The following is a 12,850-nucleotide window of genomic DNA, read 5'->3' on the forward strand; positions in this document are numbered from 1 at the left end:
GGGCTTTCGAGCGTCACTGGATGGGGAGGCTTGGCCACGCCCTCGCCCCTCACCTCGGGTTCCCTGTCCCACTGACGCAGGACTTCAGCGAAAGTGGGATGTCTCCGACCTCCAGCAGCAAAGGGAACCGGAGTCATTGCAAGAGCCGACTTCCACGTCGAGGCAGGAGATGCTTTGTGTGTGAACTTTTCTCCTGTGTGTTGCCTATTTTGAAGTTATACCAAAGACGTATCTTTTTTAAAGTTTCCAGTTAAGAATGAGTGTCTTCTTCCGAACCTTAGAAGCACATGGACACATTTTTCCTAAGACGTGCGCCGCGTTGAACTGCGTCCTGCCCCGAGTGTGTAACGATGCTTTGCCGTTGCAGGCGGACATCTGGTCCCTGGGCATCACGGCGATCGAGCTTGCCAAAGGGGAGCCGCCTCACTCCGAGCTGCATCCCATGAAGGTCTTATTCCTCATTCCAAAGAACAACCCTCCGACGCTGGAGGGAAACTACAGCAAACCCCTCAAGGAGTTCGTGGAGGCCTGTTTGAATAAGGAGCCGAGCTTTGTGAGTGTCCCGCGATCAGGACGGGTGTCTCCTCCTGTGGGGCCTGACCGGTCTGGATGCCTCTTACTGGCATTTCTTTAGTCACTGGTATCAGCTGTCTTCATGATCTCATTTATTTTTCTTTTTCCAAAGGGTGTGATTGAGTTCTTTGAATTGCAAATATGTTTTTTATTGTTACTCTATCTTTTAAGGATTAAAAACCTACTTATTTTCTTTCAGCTTTTCTAGTATCTCAGACCTCATTGAGCATGAAGATGGTTCTTAATATTATATGTGGAATCATACGTTTTTAATGTTTATAGTGCAAAGTCTGGCCTGAAAGACAACGGCTAAATATGTCTTTAAAGTAAACGTTTTCAGTTTCTTCTTGGCATGTGCGAGGAGGGAGAAGAGGAGTGAGCTATAAACGTACCCCTACTGTGCTTCCCTTCTTCCTTCTCACGGTCTTTGCCATCAAGTTAAGTCTGACAGAGCCACGTGGCAGGGACGACTGCAGGGCTTTAGCCTGATTTTCTCCCCGAATTAGGACGGTTCTTCGAAAGTTGTCTGTGTATTTTGGTGTCGCGTGTAACCCCACGTGTCTTTGTTTTGTTTCCGAGTTTTCCGTCGGGGGTGGCCCAGCGTCGGGTGGAAACTGCTGACCCGCACCCTCCCCCGGCCCCCGACTTTAATCTAAAAACACGTGGTTCGTTTTACAAGAGCACCGTGGTTTTCTAACGTGAGACCAGTTTTGGTAATGGAATTCAATGAGGAACGCAGCGTTTTCTGAGAACCTCGAGGGGATGCACGCCACCCTTCAGGTGCCGTGCAGGCCGCTGTTCTTTGTGCTCTTGAGGCTCTGAACGCTGTTATTAGGAGTTTGTTCCGAGCCCAAGAAGACACACCCACACGCCTGCACATCTTCCTGTCACACGTGTATTTCCGGTGTCGGCTGGCTGTCCCAGTGCACACATCTCCCCCGCGACCCCCAGCCCAGACGCACTGAGGAGGGGATGAGAAGCTCAGAACCCGGGCACTTCTGAGAGGCTTGGGGTTTGACACTCATGTGGGCAGGGACTGAGAACGACCCAAAGTGACCTAGGTTTTTCACAGGCTTGAGTTTGAGAAGCATGCCTGGCTCTTGTTCAGGAAGCTTTAGTAATTCAGAGCAGCGGGGGACGCAGTCTAACTCGTGTGGTTTGTGTGTTCCCGCGGTCTGCTCCTGTTCGGACTGTGTGACTTTCTTGGGAGGCGTGCTCCCTACAGTTGGGCTTGCCTTTCTCAAGGGCAGAGTGAGTGGCTGAGTTCCACGCACGCGCACTGGCTCCGGCCATGCTGAGCCGGGGGCTTGGATGAAGTCCTCACCCCGATCACAAGGGAAGAGGCAGCATTTCTGAATTGGGAAGGCCGATGACTGAGAGAACTTGGGTACCTTTTCAGCGTCCAAGAAAAGGGTATCTCCTGGCTCCTTTCTTCTAAATGGATTTAAATTAACACTTATCTTATTATTTTGGGGGGTGGAGCCAAACAGAAGATAGAAAGTTAACAGGTGATACAGCACGTTTTCTCTCTGCCAGCATTAGCAGTGATGACTGAACCGTGTCTGTGAAATTCTCCTCAGCGTTTTCTATGTAAATGCGTTTTTCTGGGAAGGGGCTCTGGCTTATCTCCAGAATGTTAAGGACCCCCTTAGATACTAGATACCTTGTCCACACGGTGAACGGGATCCCACCCACAGGTGCCAAGTGACATTCTTTGAGTCAATGTTAAAGGAAAAAACTTTGAAGAAAACTCAGCATGGTTGTTGGACTTTTTGAGGCAGACGTGTGTCCTTCAGGGTAGGGTCAAGCAGAATGTAGAGAACTTGATCTCACGCTTTTTCTGTTTGGTTTGTTGGGTGGTTTGTTTTCCAGAGACCCACTGCTAAGGAGTTACTGAAGCACAAGTTCATAATCCGCAATGCAAAGAAAACCTCCTACCTGACTGAGCTCATCGACAGGTACAAGAGGTGGAAGGCCGAACAGAGCCACGAAGACTCCAGCTCCGAGGACTCAGACACGTAAGTCCACTCGGCCTGAGTTCTGAGGGGGTGTCTGTGACCCGGGTTGTGTCACTGAGCCCCGGGCTATACTTGACACGGCCCTGTTCGTTCGACTCTCTTCATTGGGGTGGGTTTTGGGTTTCTTTTTTTTTTTCCTTTTTTTTTTTTCCCTTTTAAAAATAAAATCCAGGCTGATGGTGCTTCTTATGTTAGTATGGGACTATATTTGGGAGTCTTTGAGTCTCTTTTTGTTGCCAATGGAGTTTCTCTGAGACAGAGCTGTGCATAAAGGATTGGACCTGGTTTCTTTCCCCTTCATTATACCTCCTGCTTTTAAAATACTGATCAGGTGAAATGGCTTTACATGTATTTTTAAAAAAATATAAATGAGGGTATTAGTGATTCCGTGTTGTGTTCTCATACATGCCTGGTGTCGTAAAAGTTCTGTACCAGGAAGTGACTATAAACTGGTGTCAAGTTAAGCATCTAGGAAATCTGTTAGCTAAAGAGGTGAATTAGATCTGGGAGCTGTTTGGGTGCATAGAGGTGGGGAGAGCTGGACCGATGGCTCCGACGTGGAAGAAGGAGGCCGTGAGGCGCGAGGGTCAGGAGTGGAGGTGCTCCAAGTAGGTGGCTCCTGGCCTGTGCTCCTTCACACCTCGGCCAGAAGTGCAAGCTGACCCACGGCCCAGGTCCAAGTGCCAGGCCACTGGATAGGCCCAGAGTATTTTCAAGGTCTCCAGGTGATTCTGTTGCAGAGTTGGGGGTGAGAACCGCAGACTAGGACGTTGATGAGGGCACGACATTGAGCCATGAGGGTGGTGGGGATGGGGATGAAGAGATGGGCGGGGAGGTGGAACGTTGACCGTGGGTCTGGGTAACACAGGTGGGACGGTCTGGCTTTAGTGGTGTAGCGGGTCCACTGAGAAGACAGCACCGGAGAAGAGACTTGGTCTGGGGAGGCCAGGGCACAGGAAGCTGGGTTTGATGTGGGACGTGTTCACATGTCCAAGAGGTTGTGTTCAGTTGAGAGCAGCATCGAGATTTGGCATTGAGGTGAGCTACCTAGGTAGGTGATGCGGGTTTAGAGCCACCACTCTGTGAATGGTCACTGGAGCCCTGAGGACATAGCTGCGGAGAAGGGCCAGAGGCCTAGGGCCGGATGCCAGGAAACACCAGCATGAAGGAAGAACCTGCCGACAAGTCGGGTCGGAGTGTGGCCCCCGGAGTCTAGGGCCTCTGGAGGAGGGCGATCCGTGGGAGTGTTTGGTGCTGAGCCTTCAGGCAGGAGAAGGACGGAACAGTAGCTCCTTGTCCCGTGGCTGGCCGGGGGCGAGGGGGCCTTGGCCGTGTGGTGGCAGGGACAGGGTGGGTCTTGGAGTGAGTGGAAGGTGAGAGATGGAGGCCGGAGTGTAGGTGGCTGAGGGCGGGAGGGGCACTGAGTGAGCAGGAGGACTGCGAGCTCAGGTGTTGTGGGGACGGAGCCGGTGGAGGCTGTTTAGAGGAGAGGGTGGGAGGGACTGTGGGTGCAGCGGCCCTGTGGGAGGCGGTGGGAACCACGTTCCGACGGGCTCTCTCTTCTCTGTGAGGTCGGAGGCAGGGGCGGCTTCTGCAGCCCGGGGGGGGGACTGGAGGCGCAGGCCTGGAGGGGAGTGGACGGGACTGGAAGTTTCCAGTCTCCCAGTGGGGCTGGCGCTCACCCCGGGGCCCCGTGGATTTCTGTGTTAAGGGAAACGGACACGGACGGCCAAGCATCCGGAGGCAGCGACTCGGGAGACTGGATCTTCACGATCCGGGAGAAGGATCCAAAGAGTCTTGAGAATGGAGCCCTTCAGCCGTCAGATCTAGAAAGAAACAAGGTACGTTTGCGCGCGCAGAGTGACTAGCACTGGCCGTGCGTCTGCAGCGTGTTTGAGTCACTTCTGTGTGAAGCCTGCTGTTCTGCGGTCCCCCGGGGCAGCCTGTTGTGGGATTTGGCTGTCGGGGGATTGACAGATGAGGAGATGGTGTTCTGTCTGAGTCCCCAGCGAGGCCAGCCTGCGGGTCTGGACTCTGGCCTGCTGGTCGCTACTCTCTGTAGCCTTGCCGTCAGCTCAGCATTTCCTGACATTTGCACAGAAGCGGGGAGGGGGAGGCGGGTTGGAAGTGACTTTCCAGCTCTCTTGACGAGACTGTGCCTGTGTCGCGTGACTCATCAAGGTACCGAATGTTGGGGATTGAGTTTTGTTTAAGGAATCTTAAAATTACATATATTGGCTTTGATACTTACATACTTAATTTTGATGAATTGGTTTTGTGCCTGTTTAGGTTTGTGAAAAACTGTAGTTTTAGGATCGTTTTGAAGCACAGTGTGTAGTTTCTCTTAGGCCGTGCGGACCAGTGGCTGTCCTCTGGTGACCCTACAAGTCCTGCTTTGAGAAGCAGATAGGAGCATTATGTGTTCAGATAGAGGCAGCAAGAGAAAAAAAAGGCGGCACTGTCCTACGACAGCCACCTGCAACAGCCAGCTCTGATGTACGGGCCATTTCCATGCCTTTGTTGGTCAGGTCCTCTCTGTACGTGGCTCGGGTGCAACAGCGCACCTCCTGCGTCCACACAGGGTGCCGCTTGCTGGCCCTCTGGTGCCTGTCCACTGGGAACGGACCTCTAGGCCAGACCTGTGCAGAGACTGTGGCAGACATGTATCTAAGGTTCATTCAGTTACTGCAAATGTGAATGTTAAATATTTCTCATTACTTTTTCCTCCCCAAGATGAAAGACATCCCAAAGAGGCCTTTCTCTCAGTGTTTATCTACAATTATTTCTCCGCTGTTTGCAGAGGTAAGGTGCCCAGTTGACTTTCGGGGGAGGCGCAAGGGGACAAGGGGGAGCAGGTGCCCCATCTGTGGCCGGGTGGCCTGTGGACTTTGAGAGGTTAGACCGGCTGGCACAAGCAGGTGGAGAGGGCGTTGTGCTCCGGGGGGCTGGCTGGGATGGGACCCCGCCTTCCAGGAGTGCCGCCTGCTTTCCTGGGGCCCGTCTTCTGTCCAGCCCCTCCTGGGAACTGTTGCTGGGTCGCCGCCCAGCGTGTGCACGTGGGACATCCGCAACCCAGCCCCGGTCCAGGGTGATCTCTCCCTTCGGCTGTGCTGCTCTCTGCAAAGTCCACGTGGGTGCAGCCCGACCTCTTTGACGTGACAGACTGACGTATGGCACGTGGAAAGCAGATGTTTACTTTAAAGGAGATACCAGGTTCCCTGGGGTCCTCGTGTTTCCTGCGGAGCCCCCCGAGTGGTGGCCTCGCCCAGCAGGGCCCCGAGTGCTGGCAAGCGGGCGCTGTGTCTGCGCGCCCCTCCCCGAGCCCCTTCAGGGGGGCCCCGCCCCTGCGGATGCGTCCGCGCAGCATGTGGAGGCGCCTGCAGCGTGGGTTCAGTGAGGGTGGGCATCGTCCTTCCTCTGGTGCGTCGCTGATTGGCAGGTGGGTTGGAAGTACCCCTTTCTGTCACGTTCTCGTGCCCCCATCCTGACTCAGGCTGCCTCTCAGGTAATTCAAAGTGAGTCCCCCAGTCCCTTCTGGTTGGGGGGTGATCCGCAGCGCTCGGGGGCGGGGGGGGGGGTCCTGGGGCTTGAGGTGAGTGGGAGGGAAGCGCCAGCCGCGGGCACGTGCCTGTGGCCCCCTTGGCCTGAGCCCCCGTCACCTGGAGCCATCTCCCTGCCCTCGGCGGTACTCCTGGCTGGCCTGGTCCTCCCAGGCCTTCCCCGGCCCACCTCTGTCTCACGCGTGTGCCCAAGGGCCCTGCCTTCCAACCTGGCCAGTCAGGGCCCAGCCGGAGGGGCCGTGACAGGAGCCCGAGGCCCAGGTTGAAACCACCGGTCACGCTGGGTTCAGGTGGAAAAGTGAACAGCAACAGGGCAGGCCGAGGCCCCTCTGTGTCGCTTTCTGCTCACGGCCTTGGCCTAGGATGCCCACGGGACCCTCCCTGTTTGCTCTTTGTTTGCGTTCCTTGTGCGATCGGCCCTTCAGGTTTTCCAGATGCTCCCCTGCTTTCTTGGGACCCTGACTTTGCATTTTATAGTGGGGTAGTCGAGCAACAGGGAACATGCTGTAGATTTTCTGATCTTTCTGATGTTGTCTATTTTTTTATTGGGCACATTTAAAAAACGATTCTGAAGGCATTATCCAGAATTAATTAACTAATCCTAAATGTACTAATGTTTTGATTTTTTTCGGCTACCCTAAAGGTAAACACACAGGCATCTTTTCCTGTGTGTTTTTCTTCCTAGTGTCTGGTAACCTCACGTTCAGAGTGTTCAGTGTGCACTATTTATATAACGCTCCATAAGTAGCGAGTTTGCAGAGTATTATCCCGAGTCACAAATGAGGACGTTCCCAGGTATCACTCACTGTGGGCCCGGCGCTACCTCAAGTCTTGTTGTGCTTGGTTGCTAACGGGCCAGGAGTCCCAGATGGACAGGAGTGCCGTCTCGAGGCCAGTGGTGCTGCAGTCGGTGACGCCGTGGGACGGGCACAGATGCTCCGGCCTCAGTGCCAGGCTGGTCCTGTCCCTCTGCCCCTGTCACTGAGAGGGGAGAAGCCATGGGTGCAGAGTGAGCCTGAAGCTGGCATGGTGGCCTGTGGTCCTGGCAGCCCGAGAAGCCAGGCTGGGTGCCCTGCAAGCCTTTACTGTAAGAGAAAGCAGAGAAGGGGCTCCCGAAGCGGGGCTGGCTATGGTCCCCACGCTGCCCGCGGAGCCGGCTCCCGAGGGTCTGGGTCGCGTGCCGAGCAGGCCCCCTCCGCCTGGCGCATTGGGGGCGCATTCCGGAAGGACTGGAGTTGACCTTACGCTGCGGGAGGTGCCTGAAGACACCGGCGTGGTTTCCCGCGGGCAGAGGTGCCGAGAGGACACCGTCCTCCCAGGATTTAGGGCTGCCGCCTATTTTGTTAAATAGAGTATCTCGGCAGCACCCTGACCACACAGGCAGTTTCCCTGGAGGCTCCAGCACCAGCCCGGTCCCCTCAGGAGCTCCGAGTGTACAGCCCGCACCACAGCTTTGAGGTGCAAACCAGAGCCCAGTGGGCGTGCGATGGCTTTGCTGGTGGGAGGTTAGGGTTGAAGTAGAAGAAGAAAGTGGAGGGAACAGACGTCACAATCACATTCTGTGCGGGTGCGTAGAAGCCGGTGTGTCTCCTCCCGCGGGGAAGGGAGAGCCTGGGGTGTGACTCAGGCCGGTCTGTGCCTGGTGCTCTCAGCCTCCAGGAGAGCTCCCTGAGGGATCTGAGCTGATCTGGTGGCTGAGCCGAGGCTCCGCTGGGACCCTGCGGCCGGAGCAGTCGTGGGCCACGTGTCGTGTCACTCCGTGAACAGACACCTGTGGCTGCCCGAGCTCCGGCGAGTCACGCCGTTCCTCATGTTTGTGTTTGCAGCTGAAGGAGAAGAGCCAGGCGTGCGGAGGCAACCTGGGGTCCATCGAGGAGCTGCGGGGGGCCATCTACCTGGCGGAGGAGGCCTGCCCCGGCATCTCGGACACCATGGTGGCCCAGCTCGTGCAGCGGCTGCAGAGGTGAGTGCCGCCCGTGCCTGGAACCTTCCAGGTCAGGGGCTTGGAGCAGAATCGAGGGAGAGAAGCCCGTTCTTCTGAATTAGAGAAATCAAAGCGAATGAACCACGTGAACCTGGAAACTTCTGGGAGGGACCACAGAGCTTTGTGGCTCTCGCCACATGAGTACAGGCTGACTTGCGGCTGCCTTTCTGCTCTCCGGGTGCAGCCTCGTGACCAGCCAGAGGAGGGCAGTCCCGAGCCCGGCGTCTGGAACTCGGGTTTTGTGCTTTAACGTCAGGTGTGCAGAAACACCAGAGGTTGGGGCTCCGTGAGTTCAGTGAGAATGGACACAGGTTCTGCTGTGTGTTCTGTGTCTTGTTTTTTTGGGGGCGGGGGGGGCGGCGGTGGCTCTGCTGGTTCTTGGCTCTGCCTCATGCCTGGAAGCCTTGGGTGGCGGCAGGGAGTCCCGTCTGTGGCAGCCTGCAGGGAACAGCTGGTCCCCGTCCACTTCCTCGAGCTTGTTTGGGGAGCCTCCCTGTGGAGGCGTCACAGACGCGCCGTGACCTGGGGGTGTTGGAATGAGTGGCGAGCTCTCCTCCACACCCCAAACTTTTATCTCTCCCCGAAACACCAGACAGGTCACTGCTTTGATTGAAATTCACCTTGCAGGTGAATCGTCCAGGCTCCTGAGCTTTTTCTAAAGGACGGCTGGGCCTTGAAGGGAGTTAGGAGCATCTCAGGTCTTTTCTGAGATGTCGGCTGTTGGCACATGGAGATGTTTGGGGCGTGTAGAGTCACTTTTGCCACTTGGAAGTGGTGATGAAGAGGCTGTCCTGTGAAGGGTCCCTCTCAGGCGGGACATCAAGGGAAACCTCAGTTCTGCCCCTTCAGGTTTATTCTCAGGAACTCAGGCTCCCTCGTGAAAACATCCCAGCTCTCTACCCGGCTCTCACGTTGAGGCTGGAGGGTAGACTGTTGATTCCGCTGCCTTCAGTTTGGAGGCAGTTGAAGGAGTCAGTGTGCTTTTGGGGTAACCTCCCTCCTCCCCACTTTTGATACTAACAGATCGCAGGAATGAAGGCAAATAGAATTAGAAAGTCACCCATGTGCTTACCCAGAAACCACCGTTTTTACCAAGTCTGTGTTTCCGTCTGGTATGTGTGTGCCCGTCCGGTGCATGTGTGCAGTTACGTTTCTAATACAGCTTTGTTATGATATTCATCGGACATTTTGTCCTATAATGTGATTATCACAGACTTTCCCTTCTTAATAGTGGTCCATTTTTCTGATTTCTCAAAGAAACTTGGTACCGCTTCACATATCATTCCAGCAGCATTTATGTCTCATTAAAAACACCCTTTAAGTCAAGCAAATAGAACCAAGCCAGAAGCCGGTGGTGTGTCTAGGTCCCTGCTTCGTGGTGCCCTTGCAGGACCGATGTTCCCACGTTGTCCTGAATTGCCTGAAGTTGTGACCAGCGACATCTGAGCGTGACTCTGTTTCCCCACAGCTGCAGGCACAGGGGGTGTGGCCTGTGGGGTTTCATTGATCTGTGTCTCTGTTCCCTTCCTCAAGTTGCTGACACAGGTGATCTGTTCCAGCGCTGTCCCATAGAAAGATAACATGAGGCACATGTGTGTCTTAAGCTTCCTAGTTGTCACATTAAAAAATGGGGAAAAAAACAAAGAACAAGTGAAATTGGTTTCAATGGTATATTTCTTAACCCATTGCATCCGAAATCTTATTTCCGTATGAAGGTCTTTCACCTGCGTTGTGGGGCTGAGTCCTTGAAGTTGGTGTGTGTTTCACACCTAGCTCACATCTTGCTGTGAACCTGCGTATCTCAGGGTTGGAGCCACTGTGGCATGTGTGACCGTACACAACGCGGGTGAAACCACCTTCTGTCTACCTTATGGTTAACGTTTTACTTCCCATCCTCTCCAGCTCCCTCTTGTCCTCTCTCCTTCGTGACTTGGGACTCTCCTCGTCCTCAGATGATCCTGCTCTGGGGGGGGGGGGGGGGGGCTCCCTATCTGGTCCCTTTCCGGCTCTCCGAGCTCTTCCCGTGTGTCCCCATCCTGAGGCCACCAGACCACAGTGGCCGATGCTGACGCCTCAGACCCCTTTTGCTCTGGAACATGTCATCCCAGGGGGTCACCTCAGAAACAGTGAGGACCAGCTTTTGTCTAGAGTGTTTGAGTTAACGTGAGGGTCCTCTTGTGTGGCATCAGCCCCACCATGGCTTAGGCACTTACGTGTCTCGAAAAGTGAGTCTCAGGATCTGTGGCTGGAGTGTGATTTTCTCCTCATTTGTTTCCTGGGCGAGTGACTTAGGAGAGGAGCTCTGAGCGGAATGTTTGCCATGAGTCCTGTTAAACTCGTCCTCAGCCGTCCCCATGGCTGGCTGAACCCCGGTTTTGAGGCAGCTCAGGGAATCTTGGCTGTGAAGGGGACCGCCCCCCTTTTTTGTGTTCCAAAGTGAGGCAGTGCTGCAGGATTACTGGAAACAGGAGGAAGTAGCTGGCCCACCATTACAGCCCAACCACCACTGTCAGCATCATTTTCGGTGCATTGCCTTCCATTGTTGTATACGAGTCATGAACTGACCCAAGTTTTTGGATATTCTTTGGTATTTACGTAGAATAAATTGTGTAAAACTAGATGTGAAAATTTGTATATACTTCTTAACCCGTGTGTATTTTTCATATTGCTTAAATATTATTATGATTTTTAAAAGAAATATTTGGCCACGTCGGGTTGGGTCTTAGTTGTAGCATGTGGGACTGTCGTTGCGGCATATGGGATCTTTAGTTGCAGCATGCAGACTTCTTAGTTGCATCATGCATGTGGGATCTAGTTCCCTAATCAGGGATCAAACCCCGGCCCCCTACCTTGGGACCGTGGAGTCTTAGCCACTGGACTCCTAGGGAAGTCCCTTATTATGATTGTTAATCTGTTATTTCATTCAGCTTGCTTAGTTTACTTAACCATTTCTCTATTGTTGGACATCAGAATTGTTTCCTAATTATTGTAATTACCAAAAATTTAAGACAGTTCTAGGAAGTGGATTACTTGAACAAGCACCAGTACTTTTGTGGCCAGAAAGGGTTTCTTGCACTGATACTCAGATTGGCATGTGTCTGCATCCCTGGGGTCTTACTTACTGTGTCGTTATTATCGATTTTTCAGTTTTTAAAAACTGATTTTAAGTGAAGGTGTATCATTTACTGCTTTATTCGTATCTTTTTTTTCCTGTTCTGGGAGGCTGGACTTTTTGTTTATCTATGAAAAGTTTTTAGTATTGGAGTCGTGCTTTTCTTAATTTTTATGAATTCTTTATGTAATGATTAGCCCATTGGTGTTGCGCCACTTAATTTTTGTGACTTGGGATTGTCTGTAAAAACTAGGATTTTGATTATTGCTTGAAGTTTTGCAAAGTAATCGTTGTTTAGCTTAGAGAAATGACGTCGATTGACCTCTGTTTCTCATTTGTTCCTAGGTACTCTCTAAGTGGCGGAGGAACTGCACCCCGCTGAAATCCCTTTGGCGTTGGGGGTTTTGTTTTTCCTTTCTTCCTTCTTCATCCTCCTCCTTTTTCAAAGTCAACGAGAGCCTTTGCTGACTCCGCTGAAGGGGGGGTGCGCCATCGGGGGGCCGTCCCCCCAGCGACATCACCTGCCCAGGACCACATGGGCCTTCCTCGCTGGCCTGGGCCTGATGACGTCTCCAGATGGGGTGGGGGGTGGGGCAGCTCCTTCAAGCGATTGTTTTACTTTATTACTCTTGTTTTTAATTTTAACCGTAGTGCACATACCAAGGAAAGTGTCTTTAAAAACAAAAATAAACCCTGAAATGTATATTTGGGAATATGATAAAGCGACTGAAGAAATGAAACCTCAGGTATCCTGCTTTACGTCAATAACTCCTCCCCGGGAGACGGAGAACCGCTCTGGTGGATCAGTGTACAGATTTGTATATAGCGTCATTTTTACGGAAACCCTTTGGGCGTGCGTAGAAATCACTGTGTGCACATTGGCCAAGTGCTTCTGTAGATACTGTCCGTGGAGTAAATATTTGACAGGCCATAACTTGAGTCTATTGCCTTGCCTTTATTACTTGTAAATTTTGATTCTGTGACCAGTGATTTGGGTTTTATTTTGTATTTGCAGGGTTTGCCCTTAATAATAATTACTGCCCCTCTTGTGGAACACTCCTGTATTTGTACCTCAGCAAATGCAAATATTCCTCTTGTTTGCCCTACAACCTTTTTGGTACACTTAGAAGTTGATTTCCTTTTTCATTGACGGTACTATTTTCTTAGTGTTTTAAATTGGAACATATCTTGCCTCATGAAGCTTTAAATTATTACTTTAAGTTTCTCCCCGATGACGTGATCTCGTCTCGCGTGCGTGCCCTGGCAGCCCCGCGCCCGCTGTGCCGTCCTTCCAGTAGGGTTTTCTGTTGCATCTTGTAGTGAAACCTGCATATCATTTTTCCCACCTAAACGTGTCCGAATGCTTACACGAATAAATTTTATAACACGGATTTTGCATACTCTCCTTGGAACGCGACTTTTGAGAAGGCAGCGCACCTGCCGTGTGTGAGGGTGTGGGTCTGTGTGTGTGGATGAAGCTTTAGGAAGAAGCGCTCCCTATGCAACTTTTAAAAATGGTCCCGAGAAGATATGGGTGAATGATGCTGACTTGTAACACTGCTCTCTTTTTTCCCAGGGACCTCAAGGGAAGGTTGTTCGGTTT

At 52.6% G+C, this 12,850-nt stretch overlaps 1 protein-coding gene across 3 annotated transcripts in view; it reads left to right on the plus strand.

The window, feature by feature from the left end:
- The window catches only part of STK24 (serine/threonine kinase 24), a 100,394-nt gene extending 87,749 nt beyond the window's left edge, over window positions 1-12,645 (plus strand). For all 3 annotated transcript variants that reach the window (XM_057707384.1, XM_057707386.1, XM_057707385.1), the window contains 6 exons: window positions 368-553; window positions 2,446-2,591; window positions 4,303-4,432; window positions 5,325-5,393; window positions 7,978-8,114; window positions 11,593-12,645. In XM_057707384.1, coding sequence (XP_057563367.1) covers window positions 368-553; window positions 2,446-2,591; window positions 4,303-4,432; window positions 5,325-5,393; window positions 7,978-8,114; window positions 11,593-11,629 — 705 coding nt within the window. In that variant the 3' untranslated portion in view covers window positions 11,630-12,645. The remainder of the gene's footprint in view (window positions 1-367; window positions 554-2,445; window positions 2,592-4,302; window positions 4,433-5,324; window positions 5,394-7,977; window positions 8,115-11,592) is intronic.
- The last annotated feature ends 205 nt before the right edge of the window (window positions 12,646-12,850 follow it).

Source organism: Hippopotamus amphibius, chromosome 14, assembly GCF_030028045.1.
Source record: "Hippopotamus amphibius kiboko isolate mHipAmp2 chromosome 14, mHipAmp2.hap2, whole genome shotgun sequence".
NCBI lineage: Eukaryota > Metazoa > Chordata > Mammalia > Artiodactyla > Hippopotamidae > Hippopotamus > Hippopotamus amphibius.